The sequence below is a fragment of the Rhinolophus ferrumequinum genome, chromosome 9 (assembly GCF_004115265.2).
Source record: "Rhinolophus ferrumequinum isolate MPI-CBG mRhiFer1 chromosome 9, mRhiFer1_v1.p, whole genome shotgun sequence".
Lineage (NCBI taxonomy): Eukaryota > Metazoa > Chordata > Mammalia > Chiroptera > Rhinolophidae > Rhinolophus > Rhinolophus ferrumequinum.
This window is the reverse complement of record NC_046292.1, coordinates 31860423-31879023: the sequence shown is the minus strand read 5'-3', so window position 1 is coordinate 31879023 and position 18601 is coordinate 31860423. Positions and strand designations below refer to the sequence as shown.

Genomic DNA, 18601 nt, shown 5'->3' with positions numbered 1-18601 from the left:
TGCTGATCTCTTTCTCTAAGTGGACGGAGATCCAGTATTGTAGGGAGACTTTCTTTCCTGTCTAGAGCCATATGAGCAGGAAGCCTGGCTCTTCTTGGGCAAGAAGGATGCAGTTTGTGATCAGCACATAAAACAAAGGTATCTGACTCGTTGGACATTGAGCCTGACCCACATTTGATGCTCCTGTGATTATCTGAGGTAATCAGCCATTGGTACCATTTTTGTGCTTTAGAAAGAATGTGATTGTTCCTTAGGTAAGTGTTTTGAGAACAGGTTTGTGAGGTATATTTAAGAATGTCCTCCACAGCTAAGAAAAAGTGCTAGAAGTACACACTGTTCCCCAATAAAGTCCTGTTCCCCTTCCCCAATAAAATCTTAAAAAAAAAAAAAAAAAAGGACTCAACAGATTAAGTTTATAATAGATTTCTGTGGCCTATGTTTAAAGCACTTATCTTATATTTAGGTCTCGTGACTTCTCTTAATTTAGAGATTACAGGGCTGATAATTTTCTATTTAATCTACTCAAGAATCTTTCTTTGGCCTCAGGCAAGCTTCATTTATCCTTTGCCTCAGTTTCACAACCAAGAAAATGGGGATAATAATACCAACATACTAGTTAGGGGTTTAGTTATTTCAGTCCTTTGATGTAGAAAAAGGACTATTGTTGTCTGTCTTATAAAACAGCTGACGTGCTACAACAGAGAACAAACTGTGCCGATGAAATCCCCATCCTAGAGACAGCTTATTAGAAAGATTGAACGTATGTGCTATTTTTAGATGTTCAAAAAGCTAAGTGCAAGTTATTTTCAGTTGAGTATTTGATGTCTTTATCTGTCGTTCTTTTCTGGAACCTTTCATTTTGCCCAAGGACTTGTTTTTGGCAGATCTTTATCTACTTGAAAAGAATGAGTACAATTTGGTCAAGGGAAGATCTGAGAACATGGTTCCAACATGCTTGAGAACTTTTTGAAGTGGCAGCTTTCCTTCTTAAGACTGCTTTGGTGGGCTGTGGTTGCCTAGGAGGGCCTCAGTATGTCCTGAATGATGCTTTCTTTGAGTCTGCTGGTGGCATAGTGAAAAGCCCAGCAGTTATGGCAGAAACCAGTTAACAAGTTGAATGGGGGAATTTTTGAGCATCCTCCCACCCCAGGAAATCTCAGTGGAGCTTTTCTCTTGACTGTACTAACCAAGTATACGAGTATGTATCTATAACCTTGAAGTGTTTTCATCTTACCCTCTCACAGACTGCAACTTGTTAGAATTCTGGTCTGTGGGATGGGATTTCGGCAGCCCTATACTGCATTTGATAGCCAGAAAACTTGTAAGCTCTGTGTGAGCCTGATTCTTTTGGGTCACTTTCCTTCAATAGGGACACTTTTATGGAATGACGGCTGTAGGGTAGGGGGGAAATGTGATAGGTAGGAATTATAATAGAAAGCCCAGGGTGTCATCACAAGCTATCTTTGAGTGACAAGCAACCCACATGGCTTAGATTTGGGGGAACTCGGTAGGGCCCCCTAAGGTGTAGCCACTGAAGCAGAAAGAAAAATCAGGAAATTAAAGTGTCATGGAAACTGAATGAGGAGAGCGAATCAAGAAGGAAAGAGTAATGAGTTGTGCCAATTACTACTAAGAAATTGAATAAGATGAGAACTAAGAATTTATCATTGGATTTGGCAAGATAGGTTCATTCATGACTTAAACCTGTGATGGAGTGATAAGGACAAAAACCATACAAAGAAGGGGAGAGTGGTAAGAAAATGGAGATAGTGAGACAGCTGTTATAAGAAATTTTGATCTGCAGGGAGAAGAAAAATAGGACAATGAAATATTTCATACCTACAAAAGAATATATGTGATATAAATAAATGCTCCCTTGCCAGCTTATAAAAATAAGGTATCCTTTTTTTAATATGGGCTATATTTTAGCATATGTGTATGCTGACGGGAATGATCTAGAAGAGGAGGAAATTAATGATAGGGAAAAGAAAGCATTCAATTATTCAATTCAACAACGATATTTTATTACCTATTACAATGTGACTGTGTTGGGCAGTTGTGATGATCAGTGAGTAAAACAAAGTCCCTTCCCTTAAGGAGTGTATTGAGTACGGGGAATGTGATCTAGTGTACAGGTGGATAGGTTTGCCTTAGATTAGAATACAGATAGTTAATCCATTTTACAGGCTGAATATGTAACATAATGTATGTGTGTTTAATTTTGTATCACAAAGGTGTTTGCTGCTTCTGATTGCTTCTATTTACTCATTGAAATAAGAAATGAAGCCACAGCTAAGAGTGAGGAAGGGAGAGGGGCGTTGAAATTTTAAGGAAGGATGCAAAGGTAGGAAATCACCTCAGAGAATGTGAGAGTGAATTGACTATGGAAATGTATTGCTGGACAGTGCTAAGAATCCTTTTGAGATTTGAATTATCTATTTCAAATGAGACTAGCCAGTACTATTAGGAGTTTTTTTGCATTTATGTTCAGCTTCTTGGATTCAGTCATAAAGTAGGCAGACAGTTGGGATTTAACCAACACTGGAGCTTTTCCAGATGAGTACGAAGGATAAAGAGAGTGGCAAGGTAGGCCGAGGTGTAGTAAGGGAGTAATTATAGTGATTGCCTACCATACACCGTGTAAATGAGGTCACCAGGGGAATAAGGTTGTGAAAAATCATTGTAGTAAGTGAATTGAGAATCCTGTTAGAATCAGAATTGCTAGAATCAGAGTACCAGAGTGATTGGAAAAACAGGAGAAGGTAATGGTCAGAGAATAGCATGTAAGCTCCACGAAGACAGGTATTTTTGTCTATTTTGTCCACTGCTGTATCTCTGTATGGTCGTGTTAAGGGTTCAATAGATGTGTGCTGCATGAATTAGTAGGATATTTTAAAATGAGATTTTGGAGGTGGTACAGTTATGGGTATTGCCAAGGAACAGGGTATGACAGAGTGGTTAGGTGACTAAGATAAGGTGGAGAAAAAGTTACCAGAACTGAGACGGTCAAGGAACCTTACCAATAAGGATGTTGAAATCACTGAAGTAATACAAGAAGGAGCGAGAAAGAGGGAGATCATTCTAAAGTCTTTTTCAAAATCTCTTATACATACCAAAGTTATGAGTGCATATCAATTAAATAGTTAAGAGTTTGTTCCTAAAAATATTAGTCCCCTACCCCATCTCCTCATAGATTTCTCCATAAAGGTAGTCACAGTCTCTTCTATCAGCTAATTTCTTCTATGTCTCTAAATAGCATGCTTAAATTGTTACTTCTTGAATTTTCTATTTTAGACACTAACTATTGATTCCCTACTATGAAAGATGAGGATTTTACTTCTCCTATATAATCATATTGTAATTTTGGAAGATCATTATTTAGTGTTTATTTGACTATGTAGTTTGACCATGTAAACTGTTGAGCCATGTGGTCAACTAGTTTTTTTTGTTTTTTGTTTTTTGGGTTTTTTTTTAAAGATTTTATTGGGGAAGGGGAACAGGACTTTATTGGGGAACAGTGTGCACTTCTAGGTCTTTTTCCAAGTCAAGTTGTTGTCCTTTCAATCTTAGTTGTGGAGGGCGCAGTCTAGCTCCAGGTCCAGTTGCCGTTGTTAGTTGTAGGGGGCACTGTCCATCCCTTTCGAGAGTGGAGGAGTCGAACTGGCAACCTTGTGGTTGAGAGGACATGCTCCAACCAACTGAGCCATCCGGGAGCTCAGTGGCAGCTCAGCTCAACGTGCCGTGTTCAATCTTAGTTGAAGGGGGCGGAGCCCACCATCCCCTGTGGGAGTCGAGGAGTTGACCTGGCAACCTTGTGGTTGAGAGCCCACTGGCCCATGTGGGAACCGAACCAGCAGCCATCGGCGTTAGGAGCATGGAGTTCCAACCGCCTGAGCCACCGGGCCGGCCCCTCAACTAGTTTTTTATTCTTTCTCATACCATTTTTCTCCCTGCAAAGTAATAATCAGCTTGTCTTTTTCTATGCTTAGTTTTCTATGAATTTATTAATTCAACCCCAACCTTTTTGCTAGTTATATAATCTCCTCTCAAAACATTTGAACTCATTAGGTATTCTATCAATTTCATCTTCCTGAAGTCTCTCCCAGAGCCTCTGATGTACTTCGGTCAGTATGTAGTGATTGCCTTCCATGCCTGGTACACAGCTGTCATTTTGTCATCTCCCTTAACTTTTTTTTTTTTTTGGGGGGGAAGGGGAACAGGACTTTATTGGGGAACAGTGTGTACTTCCAGGCCTGTTTTCCAAGTCAAGTTGTTGTCCTTTCAATCTTAGTTGTGGAGGGTGCTGTTGAGCTTCAAGTTGTTACCCTTTCAGTCTTAGTTGTGGAGGGCACAGCTCAGCTCCAGGTCCAGTTGCCGTTTCTAGTTGCAGGGGGCACAGCCCACCATCCCTTGCGAGAGTTTAACCGGCAACCTTGTGGTTGAGAGGACACACTCCAGCCACCTGAGCCATCCGGGAGGCAGCTCAGCTCAAGGTGCTGTGTTCAATCTTAGTTGCAGGGGGCGGAGCCCACCATCCCTTGCGGGACTCGAGGAATCGAACTGGCAACCTTGTGGTTGAGAGCCCACTGGCCCATGTGGGAATCGAACCGGCAGCCTTCGGAGTTAGGAGCATGGAGCTCTAACCGCCTGAGCCACCAGGCCGGCCCCTCCCTTAACTTTTATGAGGATTCATTTTGCCTCTTTAGTTTGATGTCCTGTTTCCTAGAATCCACATTTTCTTTTTCTTGGTTTATTCCCCTTGTTTTTATGGAAAACACACTAAAACTTCCTGACAAAATTTGTATGGGAGCTAAATTTTTTGAGACCTTGCATACCTGAAAAAAATCTCTTTTTTCTATCTATATACTTGGTGGATAGTTTGACTAGGTACAGAATTCTCAGCTGGAAAGCTGATCCCTAAGAATTTTGAAGGCATTGCTCCATTGTAGCTTCCAGTGTTACTGAGAAGTCCGAAGCTTCTGTAATTACTAATTTTTTAATGTGACCAACTTTTTCTTGGAAATTTGTAGTATCTTCTCCTTGTCCCAAGTGTTCTGAAATTTCATAATGATGTGCTTTCATGTGAATCTGTTTTATCCACTCAATGAACTATTTCAGTTTGGATATTCATGTCCTTCAGTTTAGGGAAATTTTTAAAAATCATTTTATTGATGATTCTTCTTTCCTGTTCTTTTTTTCTGGGAACTTATTCAAATAATGGATTTCTTAGACTGGTTCTTTAATTTTCGTATATTTTTCTCTCACATTTTCCACTTCTTTATCTTTTCTGCTCAAATTTTGTATATGGATGGGGCATGGGGACTGTGAGTTTCACTGTGGGGTGATGTGGTGATGTGGTTGGGCTCTTTTTCGGCAAATCTCTTATATCTGCATCTTTAGGTTTTTTCTCTTGGATTACTCAGATTTCCCAGAGGAAACTATTAAATTATCCTGCCTGAAAGGTAAGGACCTGGCTGCTGACATTCTAGGAAATGAATAGGGGTCAGAGTCAGGAGGTGTCTCAGATTCCTGGAAGCCTCCCCTTTTTCAGTAAAGTGCAACCCCTCTCACATTCTCAACTGTGATTATGCTTCCCCAGTCTAGATATCTTCTGTTTCACTCTCTTCAACCCTCTGGCAGGGTAGGACGTGTGCAGTAGTTGGGTGGAAAAGAGAGATCTTTCAACCAGCCTTCTTTATTTTTAACTCTTCCCTCCCCTGCTTTCTATCCATGTCAGTTTCTGAGCCTTTTGGGGAATCTAGTGTAACTTGAGTTGGTTCTCAGTTTTCCTATGACCAACTTAGGAGTCATTGTTTCAATGTTGTTTCCTCTCCCATTGTTCCTATTGTTGTGGGTTTATGTCCATTTTAAAAATACATTTACTGTTATTTAAGTGATGTTTTGAGAATGGGTAATATAGTTGCGCATCTTCAATCTACTGTCTTTACTTAAAACTTTTACAATCTCTAAAGAAGGAGAGAGGGTGACAGGGAGTTTAGTAGCTGACTGCAAGAAGGAAGAGTAGCTGATTTTGTCTGTTGTCATGCACTTCAAATGAGCTGAGGTCATGGAGCGAGAGAAATGGCCTGTAAATAATAATAAGGAGAAGTAAGGAGTTCACCTACTCCACCTCTGGGCCCTTTAGTTGGAGAACAGTAGGAAGGACAGAGAAAATGTCCTAACAGTTTCTTGGATGCTGTTAAAATCGAGTGATAGACTCTTAGGACCTTAGAATTAGAAAGGATGTATAAAGACATCCAACCTAATCTTTTACCCTCTACAAAAATCTGTTCTTGAGTATCTCCCATGAAGCTTAAGCTAGACTGTGTTTGAAAACCTCCAGTGGGAATTTCTCATGAGGTTCTAGATATTAGAAAGCTTTCTGTAATGTTGTACTCATCAGTGCTACTCTTAAATTTCTACTTTTTGATCATATTCTGTCCTTGAGCAATCAAAACACTTTTGGAGGTGTGATCAAACAATACGGTGAATGTTTAAATAAAAAAATTATTACAGTAAAAGACACATTGCCATTAATCCCCCTCAAAACACTCCCCCTTGCTTCGAACACACTTATCCCATTGTTCTTGCCACTTTATGAAGCAGTTTTCGAAGTCCTCTTTCGTGAGTGTCTTTAGTTATGCAGTCGTGGCTGCCTCAATGTCCGAATCGATTCAAAACGTTTACCTTACATGGTCATTTTGACTTTGGGGAAGAGTCAGAAGTCGCATGGTGCCAGACCCAGTGAAAAGGTGGATGGAAAACTGTAATGTTTTTATTTGAACACCTTCTCTCAACCATAGCTCACACCTGACTGACTACACCTAACAAGTTGAAACTTGTCATACACTGTTACTAAGGTTCTACGTGCCGCTTCCCATACTGAAGGTCCCTGCCTTTCCGTTGGACGGCACTCGGCAGCAGCATTCACCTTATGTTTTGATTGCAACAGAAAGGCTCCATGTCACACATTGCTTCTGGTATACAGCAATTTCTGTCAAATAAAAACATTACGATGTGTCCTCATCCACCTTATTCACAGGATCTGACACCGTGCAGCTTCTGGCTCTTCCCCCAAGTCAAAATGACCATGAAAGTAAATATTTTGAATCGATTCAGGACATTGAGGCAGCCAGGACATCGCAACTAAGTCCTCACAAAAAGGACTTCCAGAACTGCTTCAGAAAGTGGCAAGAACGATGGGATAAGTGTGTTCGAAGAGAGGGAGAGTATTTTGAGTGGGATTAATGGCAATGTGTCTTTCACTGTAACAATTTTTTTTTTTTATTTAAACATTCACTGTATTGTTGGATCACACCTCGTATCTTCCTCTTCCTGTGGCAGCCTTTCTTATTGGGTCCCCAAATTCTTCTCTGCTGTCTAAGGATTCCTCACTCGCATGATTTTTCAGATCCTTCAGCATCTTTGTAACTTCCTCTGATTTCTCTGATTTGTCTTTGTCTTTTCTCAAATGTGTTGTTCACACATGTGGTTTGAACAGTATAAGTCACAGAGGTATTACATTCTATGATCTGGAAGCTATTATCACAAGAAATTTATTAATTTCAATAAAAGCAAAGTCTTATAATCAAATAGTACTTTATATAATTTTCAAGTATGATATATAAGTTATTTTTAAATACAAACTATCTTCTAGTTTTTCATCAACTATGATTTGATTTTAGATAGTAAGATGCCTGACCAAATTTAAATGTGACATGAGTACCTTTAAAGAATGTTGTCTAGATTCATTTAACACCACCATTGTTTTGTGTGTGTGTGTGAGAGTGTGTGTGTGTGTTTTGAAAGCCAATGTGACGGCAAAGGGGCAGATCACATACTCTTTCTGAGCCTGTTTTCTTGTCTATAAAATGGGTTTAACTATATTGATATTATGGAATTATGTGAAAATTAAATGAAATAAAATATGTGTAAGAGCTTTGTAAACAGTAAAATGCTGTCCAATTTTAAGTTAATTGTTTTTGCCATCAATTTAAAGATAGCATTAGCCTTAGAGAACCATTTCATTTGATTATAGCAGATACAGTATAACCCTTGGTTCCAAACTGGAATCTTTATGGATTGGAACCTTAAAAGTATGTGATTAAAAAAAAAAAAAGTATGTAATTACTCAGGCTGTTGCTGTAAAGGTGCTCAGAGACACATCCTTTAATGAATGAACTTGTATAGTAACAAGATGATTAGCTGGTTATGGATGTTTGTGCCTCACTCCTCTGATTACTGTAACTGAGAATTACCATATATGCTATACATGGACTATTATTTTTGAAGGAATTCAAGTTTAAGTAAGTGTACTGAACATCAAAATTATACTTAACATGATTTAATTTTTCATGATGATTCCCAAAGTGGATGAGAACTCGGGATTTTAAGGTCACCACCATTATTAATGCCACTGAACCCAGAGTACAGCTCTAGATAAAGAACTGAGAATAGCTTGATCTTGGTAATCATACAATTTTATGTCATAAGTGACTTCAGAGATAGTCCAGCCCTTTCATCTTATAGATGAGGAAACTGAAGCCCAAAGAGAAAGTAACTTATCCAGAGTCACATGTGGAATTAATAGAAAAAGAAAACATATCTAATCTTAGAAATTGCTTTTTTGGGGTGATAAAAACCCTGATTTTAGTTTTGTTTTTTTTAACTTGTTAGTTTTCTTTTTCTCATGTTGTTATCAACTTCCTTTTGTCACAACCACTTAACTACCATGCACTCTGCTGATCTTCTCCCAAGTTTTCTGGTTTCTAAGTAAACTGGACAATATTTCCATGCCATACATTCTTCAGGATTAAAGTAAAATTCAAGTTACAGACAGAATATATAATGTAATTGTAAGAGCATGTTTCATGGTCTTGAAATGGGACAACGATACTTTTGTCCTGTGGCATATTTGTGTCTGAAAAGAAAAAAAAATGAAATTATTTAATATAAATTTACAATAATAAATTATTTCAAAGTAAAGGTTTGATTTGAGAGAACAAAAAACCTTTGTTATTTCTCTATTAATATCAGTGCATTTGGAAATTAAAATTCATTGCAGATATCTAAATCCTGGAAGAGAAGTGACTAGCATTTTTGTAGAGAACTCATTTAGCAGAGGTAGAAAGTAGCACGCTCTCAGTTACTTCTTAGCTTCACACAGGAAAGATGAGTAGAATTCCTCTATTTGTTCTTAACCTGAAGAGGAAAACTTTCTGTAGGAAAGTGAACTATAAATATTAGAACTATAAATGATGAACCTCCATTTTAAAATTATAAATCTAGCCTGTCACTCTCCAGCCATGCCCTCCAGGACAGGTACATCTGATTTCTTTCCTTCCAGACATCTCTGCCTTTTTCTTCTTTGGAGTCAGCAGGTTTGTTCCCTACCTCGTTGCTTTAGGGAGCTGCAAAATTACCTTTATGGCCCATGTCCTAATTCTGAACAGTCACAGTCTTTACAAAGGGGGCACTCAGCTCTGTCAGAAAGTATGCTTATTTCTAAACACCTGAAATTGAGTGTTTCCATCTTTGAGTCAATTTAAACAAGGAGAAGGAGGTAACAGGAAGGGTGCTAACATTTACTGATTCTCATTTGCCAGCACTATGTTGAACTCTGGGAATACAAAGATAAAAGAGCTCCTGGGGCGGCCGGATGTCTCAGTTGGTTAGAACGCAAGCTCTGAACAGCAAGGTTGCCAGTTCAATTCCCCCATGGGATGGTGGGCTGCGTCCCCTGCAACTAAGATTGAAAACGGCGACTGGACTTGGAGCTGAGCTGCGCCCTCCACAACTAGATTGAAGGACGACTTGGAGCTGATGGGCCCTGGAGAAACACACTGTTCCCCAATATTCCCCAATAAAATTTAAAAAAAAAGATAAAAGGGCTCCTTATGAAGCTCAAAGTCTAAATGGAAAAGAAACAGAGCCAGTGGGATATGTGGGATGGAGTACCAGAGGAAAATATTAGAATCTTTAGTTCTTTTAATTTTGTCTCTTCTTTTTAAAATGTCTATTTTTTATGTATGTTATATCAAGAGCAGCTTTTATTATTTATAGTGATTTGTGTATTTTTTAATTAATTTTAAAAGTAAGTAGGAATAAGTGGATAAGTGTTGAATTTTTTTTTTAATGTTTGGAGAACTCTATTTTAGACTGTCTTTTTTTTTTTTTTAAAGATTTTATTGGGGAAGGGGAACAGGACTTTATTGGGGAACAGTGTGTACTTCCAGGCCTTTTTTCCAAGTCAAGTTGTTGTCCTTTCAGTCTTAGTTGTGGAGGGCGCAGCTCAGCTTCTGGTCCAGTTGCCGTTGCTAGTTGCAGGGGGCACAGCCCACCATCCCTTGCGAGAGTCGAACCGGCAACCTTGTGGTTGAGAGGACGCACTTCGACCAACTGAGTCATCAGGGACCAACTGAGCCATCAGGGAGCTCAGCGGCAGCTCAGCTTAAGGTGCCGTATTCAATCTTAGTTGCAGGGGGCGGAGCCCACTGTCCCTTGCGGGACTCAAGGAGTTGAACCGGCAACCTTGTGGTCGAGAGCCCACTGGCCCATGTGGGAATCGAACCGGCAGCCTTCGGAGTTAGGAGCACGGAGCTCTAACCGCCTGAGCCACCGGGCTGGCCCTAGACTGTCTTTAAGCAGGGAAATGAAATAAATGGAATTTGAGTGTGGATTAGAATAGGGGAAAACTGGTGTGAGAAAGAGACCAGTTAAGAGACTGGGAAAATATTTTGAGGGCTGAACTAAGGTAGTGCAGTGGAAATAAAAGAGGAGGACTTGGGGACCAGTGAGACGTTGGGGGGGGGGGGGGACTGGGCAGGAGAAGGGAAACATCAGTCCTAGAACATGGCCAGATTTCTGACTTCAAATCCTGGATGGCGGTGACGCACTGCTGAAGCTAAGGATCACAGGAGGGATATTTAGCTCTCAGCCTAAGGATTACCACAGTTCTTACTTACAAACTGAGTTGATCATTCCTTCCTGCACCTAATGCCCCGACTTCAGTACAAACAACATGCAGTTGGCCCTTCGCTGTGCACTTTGGGGACTGCAGACTGGGACTCTTTTCCAAGCATTTTCAACCAAAATTGGGCATGGTGAGATCTCCATTGCAATTAGCCTTTGGTGTTTATTAAAGCACCAAATTACTCTTGGGTATTGGATTGGTATTGGACCACATAGGAATTAGTAAATTGTGACCATTCATAGTCATACCAAGTAAGTGAATTCATTAGTTCCATATGGACAGGGGTGGAGTATGGGATGGTGATTGGATCGTAGCCATTGTTTGTAGAAGTGCTGGGTGGGTAAAAGCGTGTTAGTTACCTTACCCTGACAGTTTTTTTCCAGGGGAGTAAGTATGTTTTTCTTTCCCCTTGCCGTAGGAAATTATTTGCCAGATTGTGTTATTTATAACAATCTGTCATGGAACAGCTGCCAGGAAAAGAAAAGAGGCTATTCCCAGTAGCCTTCCCCACCTCCCACCCCACCATTACCACCACACACAATACATCCGGTTTTCTGATTTAACTTTTGTTTTTTTCTTCTAGTTTTACTCAGTGGTTTGGCTTGATTGAAAATGTCCTTATAATGAGAGATTTCTGGGCTTTGCATGCTTGGTAATTGGGTTTTCTGAGCTTAATTTGTTTGCTTTAGCTAAGATTAACTAACTGGCAGCAGTTTGGGTTTTGAATTCCTGGGTATCTTAATTTCTCCCCAAACACTAAAGTGCTGTCTTCCACCTTGTATTGAAGACCTTGTATGTTTCCACTTTGTCAAAAATACACATTTGTTATCCTTTAGAGATATGCTTTTTGCCCTTGACATTGCTGTGGCTCCTCTGAGAAGCAAGCTTGGAATAAGGCATATACTGAGGACTGTTAGAATGGTGAGTAGGAAGGTCTGTGGGGATTCCAGTTGGCCTCTGCAGAAGAAGAGGTGTACTGTACTGCTGCTGTGAGAAAGGAAGTTGTCCTCCAAAACAAGGCAGCTGAGCGTTGTTGCTGTGTCCCAGAAACTTGCAAGTTAATTGCATTTTAGATATACTGTACAGTTGCTTTACAGTCCAAACAGTTATGTTTATTCATTGCTGTGGTCACACATGATCAGAAATACTTCTGGCTCATAATAGTTTTTAAACTTTTCCTTTCTAGGCTCCAGTTAGTAGTAGAACATTTGTATTTCCAGAATGAGCTTTACATTTTTAGAATAAAAAACAAAACAAGAGTCATTTATTTTTTTCCTATTATAGCTTCTATAAAAAGATACAGAAAAATAGATAGTATTATGAAGATGTGAAGATGCTTTAGTTTTCCTTTTAGAATTTTGTTTCTTCTTCCAGGATTTCCAGGTTTGAAAGCAAACTACATTGATCAGATAGCAAAGGCTTTCCTTTGGAAGTGGTAGAGTTGCAAAGAGGATAGGAATGTGTTTGGTCTCAGTGTGTCTCACAGGGTATATTCTCTGGGAACAGAGGCCAGAGTGGGCCTGACAGCACCTCCATCTGCATCCCATGCCCTGCCCTTTCAGACTGATGCTTTTCTTTTCACACTGAGAACAGATGGCAACCAGACATTGGGGGGAGGGGTTCTGTTCCTTGTGCTCCTTAGGGATTTTGCATTCAGCTTAGCAAAGAGTCATCTAGAAGCAAAGAGAAAAATGAGGCTGTGGACTGTTCACAATTATGCAGGGCTTCTTTGGCATTCACTATACTGGCAGATTTATTTTTTGCAGGTATTGAATGGTAACAGCATTTATATTCTAAGAGAAGGTGTCACCTCTTCAGAGGCATCTACATTGGGGTCATTTTCTTCACCTTGGAGTATACTTAATAATTGAATTTATTGAAGAGCAGTCAGCTTGCAAAAATCAGTCATCTTATTAGAGAAATTTAGAAAAATAGAAAGGAGATTTTTTTTCCCCCATCGGCAAACTGTCATTTTCACTATAATGAAATAGGGCAACTTCTTTATTGACATGTCTTTAGTAATGGCCCAGCTCCCTATCTTTTTAAGCATTGCTATAAGTAGTAGGATTCTGAAGACTATTTCTTCCTTAGCTTGCATGTATGTGGGCTGATTTGTTAATGTTTGGTGGTTCCTGCATGGTGAGTGTAGGGATTTTTTTCACTAAAAAGACGTTTATAAGGATTTTTTTTTTTTTTTTAGTTTTAGCGCAGTTAAAATCCGAAAGGAATTAAAAGAGAAACAGAAGGGTAGGAAAAAAATCCAAATTTGAACTTCTTAACCTTAAGATAACGCCTTTAAAAGGAATTGTTTAGGCTATGCAAAATTAGTTGTACATAGGAAAAGAAATGATGGTTCTGGTACAGATTCTATACTGATGGACCCAAACTTACCATGGTTTCACTCACGATTTCTTGACTTTGCAATGGTGCTAAAGCAATATGCATTCAGTAAAAACTGTACTTCGAATTTTGATCTTTACCTGGGCCAGCGAGATGCAGTAAGATACTCTCATGAAGCCAGGCAGCGGCAGTTGAGCTGCAGCTCCCAGGCGGACACACAATCACAAGAGTAGACAACTGATAACCCAGCAAGTGTACTGTGTTGTCAACACTTTGCAGATACTGTGTTCCGAGCACATTTAAGGTAGGCTAGGCTAAACTATGCCGTTCAGTAGGTTAGGTGTTATTAAATGCACATTCGACTTAAACAATGTTTTCAACTTATAATGGGTTTATTAGGACATAACACCATTGTAAATCAGGAGCATCTGTATGCAGAATAAGAAATTTCAGGCAGTAAGACAAAGCATTCTGATGGTTGAGCCTCACTTTCTGAGCAAACATGACCCTTTGCTATAGTAGAATGTGAGTTGAAATCATCCATTTTCCCACCCAAAGCAGGAATCTTGATTTCAAATTAAAATCTTAGAAAAATTAGAGCCACTTACAAAAATTTCCATGTATACAAATATTCACTTTATTCTTAAATCTGATATAATTTAGTCCAATGTTTTTCAGACTTTTAAAGTCTCAGAACCTGTTTTCCAAACCAAAGCTTATACAGAAGCCTAGAAAATAAAATTAATAAAAGAGGAGCTACCTTGGTTGACTCAGGAAGGGCAGTAGGAACCAAACTTTTTCTGAGGCATCTCTGGGAAATTGTAGGTGTGCTATTGAGAAACATTGGTATAGTCGATTTAAATGACAATTTAAGGAATTTGTTTTCCAATTGATTATTTGTGGACTTTTGTTTACTGCATTAATGATAAAACATAATGGCAGAATGTATCGTTAGAAATTTGTTTAAAACATATTGAGTAGCCCTTTTTAGCCACTCACATTTAATACGAGTATTTTCTAGTCCCAGAAAAATCACCAGAAGTAAAGATATGTCTGTCATTAGAGACCAAGGCTAAGATCATCCACTCCCTCATTTTCCCAATTACTATATACAGATGTGAAAGTTGGACAGTAAAGAACACTGATAAGGAAACGAAATTGATTCATTTGAAATATGGATTGGAGGAGAGCTCTAGGGATATCCTAGATTACCAGAAAGACAAACAAAGTAGGCCGTAGAGCAAATTAACCCTGAAACATCGCTGGAAGCAAAAATGACAAAACTGTCCTACTTTGGGTTCATTATGAGAAGGCAGCGTTCTTAGGAAAAAGTTGGGGAAAATAGAAGAGGAAGACTAAAATATGAGATGGATGGACTCCATGAAAGAAGCTATAGAATGAGTCCACAGGAGCTGAGCAGGGCTGTTGAGGACAGGACATTGCAGACATTCATAGGGTCACCAGGAGTCTGAGCCAAAACAATGGCACATAACATACACAGTCCAAGTTTCCTCTAAGTTCCAGAAGAGAGTCTGGCTGAGCATCGAGTAAGTTCTCAATAAATGTTAGATACATGAATCATTGCAAGCGATAATCCAGTTTCTGCCTGTGCATTTCTAATGATGGGAAACTCATTAATTACCTTATAAAATTATTCTTTTTGACTAGCCTTGATTTGCAGAAATTAGTTAATATGGAAACCAAAAATACTTCTGTTCCTGTTTTACTATTCGTTCTTAACTTTGGTCTCGGGCTATTCAGGTAAAATTTGGTTCTTCCTTAAGACTATCAAGTATTTGAAGAGTGCTATTATTTTTCTTTCTTAACCCCACCCCCTTCCCTTGTCCTGCCCACTGTCGTCCCCCCTCCACCCCCCACACACAATCTTTTCCCTACTAAACAACTTCCATTCTTTCAGCTGTCATGGTTTCTACCTCTTTCACCATCTTGATCATCTTACTGACACTTTTTTAGTTTATCCAGGTTACTTTAAAATATGATACTTCAATAAATTGGCAGTTACAAAATAGTCATGGGGGTATAAAGTACAGCATAGGGGAATATAGTCAATAATGTAATAACTATGTATAAGTCCAGTGGTTACTGGACTTATCGGAGGGATCACTTCCTAAATTATATAAATGTCTAACCACTATGCTGTACACTGAAACAGTGTGCCTCAGGAAGCAGTAACGCACACACAAAGGGGAGGGAGGTATTCCAGATCCTCCCCCAATACAGTTCAATTAGAACAACCCCATTTATTTTACTTATTTTTCTGCTTATAAAAAATGTTTGAAAACAGGTATTCGGTTTGTGTATATTTCTGAGCCAGTATAATTTATCCTGTGATGATTTATGTGATCCATTGTCTTTTGTGGTACTGACTTTCCCCTTCTCCATTTGACAGACAGATGTACTAGTCCTGAGCTGTGATCTGATAACAGATGTTGCCTTACACGAGGTTGTGGACCTGTTCAGAGCTCACGATGCATCACTTGCCATGTTAATGAGAAAAGGCCAAGACGGCTTAGATCCAGTTCCAGGTCAAAAGGGGAAAAAAAAAGCAGGTAAGGAGACTGGAGTTTGATTTATTTGTTTGTTGGGTTTTTATAATTATTATTCATGCTTTCTCTTAAGAAACATTTCTTGAAAACCAACTGCACTGCAGGTGCTGTGTTAAGGATTGAAGACATAAAGTTTGATAACGCACAGTCCCTGACTTGAAGAGGTTTATAACTATTGATTAGATCCTGTAGGTCCAGGAGTTTTTTGTATGCAGAGCACAGCACTCAGAACTGTTTGCATTGTGTTGAAGGCTCAAATAATTGAATGCATGTATTTAAGAAACAAAAAATTTAGTTTAAAATCAAATTTTAAAAAGTATGTAAAGTTTGATTACAAATTTAATTAGATGCCTTTAAGCAATTAAAATTACTATTACAAATGTAGTGTGGTTGATTGTTTTGAATGGTCCAATCACCCTAAGTAAACAAGATAATCATTAACTATGCTTTGTCCTCTTAGGATCACAACATACTTATCTTTAATCTTCCTAAGATTCTAGTAGTAGGTTATTATTTTTTTAATCTTCAGAGAGATAGTAATCTTACCAGAGCAAAAAGAAAAGGAATAATACTCTAGTCCAGCCAAGGTTATAGAATTTGGGTTATTGACCAGTTGTTGATTTTGGATTAAGGCATGTTCCTGATTGCTTTTCCCAGAGTATTTCAAACCTGAGCCATTGATTCTGTAACTGGGCTACTTTTAATAACTGAACTTATGACCAAAATGCTTCGTAAAATCACACTTTTTATATAGGTTTTAGTTTTTCCCAGAATGATGTGTTTTTTTCCCTGGAGTTTTCCCCTGGAATGATGAGTTCTTTAGATTTTGCTAATCCAGCATTATGTAACCTATTGTCTTATCATTATCATATATTGACATAATCTGTTACAATTATTAGATGCTATGTATAGCTTATTAGTATTATGCTATTAATAGAGTCACCTAGAGCTTTCATTCCTAGGATTTGAGTAATATAGTCTGTATTTTTAGCACTCTTCTTTAGGGCATTTGGTTAATTTATAATTTTGAATTATAGCATTGAAATTTCTTTTTAGTTGCTTTTATGTTCAATTGAATACTGGTACAGATTAATTGGACCCTCTTTCTACCTTATTATGTATAATCCTCATATCAATCAATCCTTTTGTTCTTGATATAGTTTCCACTTTTGCAAGATCTGGTTTGCTTATTCATAATTCCCGTATTCAGCCTTTTCAACTTACACAGGTACAAACAACTACCAGGGGTGCCAAAAAAAAGTACACACATGTATTCATCTTTTGTTATTGGTATATATTGAGTATTACAATTTTAATAGTTTTTCCTTTCTTAAAATGTGTATACTTCTGTCACCCTCTGTATATATTCGGACTTTATACAGATGTATATTTTATAAATATGAATATTTTTGTTTCTGTTTTTCATACTTCTCTACTTATATCAATTTTAAAAATCAAATACCCTATTGTAGTTATTCTTCTTGGTTTTAGAACTTTTTAGTATATTTCATGTTAGCTTTTATCTCTTAAGTATCATTATAAATGTATAGCTTTTTACATTTTTATTTTAAATTAAGTAACTATTATCTGTCTACCCATCCATTTAAAAAATTTTGATGCTTAAATTGTCACAACGTGGCTAGTGGAAGTTCCTTTAAGCTGACTCTTCTATCCTCTGAAAAAGTATGATGTATACTGGTAACTTGCTGTTTAGCTGGAGAGTGAGCGTGGAGGGCAGGGAAGCAGGAAATGGGAGTGGAGAGGATGCAGGGATCAGACTAAAGAGTTTGAACTTTATCCCCAAAACAGTGGGGAGTTGTTGAGGGATTTTAAACAAGAGGCTGTTTAATTAGATTTGTGTTTTAGAAAGATTTTTCATTGTTAACTTGAAATTTTGAACTCCTTATTTTCTCTATTTTGTTATATTTGAAGGCTATAAGTTTCGCCTAAATACCCAAGTTTTGAATTCCTCCCATGGAATGCTATGCATTTCAGTGATAAGCACTTTTTAAAACAATTCTAACCCTCTCAGACTGTATATTTGGTCTGCCTCTTGGCTGCTGTTATGTGCAGAACAGCCAGCAGGCCCCTCTTTCCCAGATACTGTTTAATAGTCTGTATCCCCTAGGTCCAAGTTTCCCAAATGGTGTTCTTATCTATAGGAGAATGGCTATGGTAGATGTTTCAGGAGCCATCTTTCTCACCCTTACAACTTCCTTCTCAGAAGGTTTGTAGGAGCTGCAGATACTGAGGAAGGCAGGATCAAATTCATATTTGGATTTTTTAGACTGTTTTTTGCTGCTGCTGGCCTTTTACACATGTTTTCTGCCTGAAATGTTTTCCACCGCCTCTCTTCGCACAACACATGCACTCTAAATCCAGCTTAGCCTTCTCAGTTATTTTTCTGAGAGAGGCCTTCCTTGACCCTCTAACATGAAATTCTATCCCCTTGTTTGCCTACATATGGTACTCCTGGTCTCATATTTACTCTCTCTTCTGTTCAACTGTAAGCTCCGTGAGAGCAGGGATCGTATCTGTTTTGTTCATTCTATCCCCAGCACCTGCCCCAATAATGGCCCACAGCGAGCAGTCAGTAGCTATTATTAAATGGTTGAGCGACCTGCCTCCAAAGGCAGTTCTCTTACTGGCCCCCAGGTAAAAGAAAGTAGATTCAAGCCCTAGCAGTTTATATCCTAAAGCTGTAAGTCTGAGCTGATTCATG

The 18601-nt window shown here is 38.6% G+C and overlaps 1 protein-coding gene across 2 annotated transcripts in view; it reads left to right on the top strand.

The window, feature by feature from the left end:
* EIF2B3 (eukaryotic translation initiation factor 2B subunit gamma) overlaps positions 1–18601 on the top strand; it is a 107390-nt gene that overhangs the window by 22407 nt on the left and 66382 nt on the right. For both annotated transcript variants that reach the window (XM_033115388.1, XM_033115387.1), the window contains exon 4: positions 15723–15882. In XM_033115388.1, the coding sequence (XP_032971279.1) occupies positions 15723–15882 (160 nt within the window). The remainder of the gene's footprint in view (positions 1–15722; positions 15883–18601) is intronic.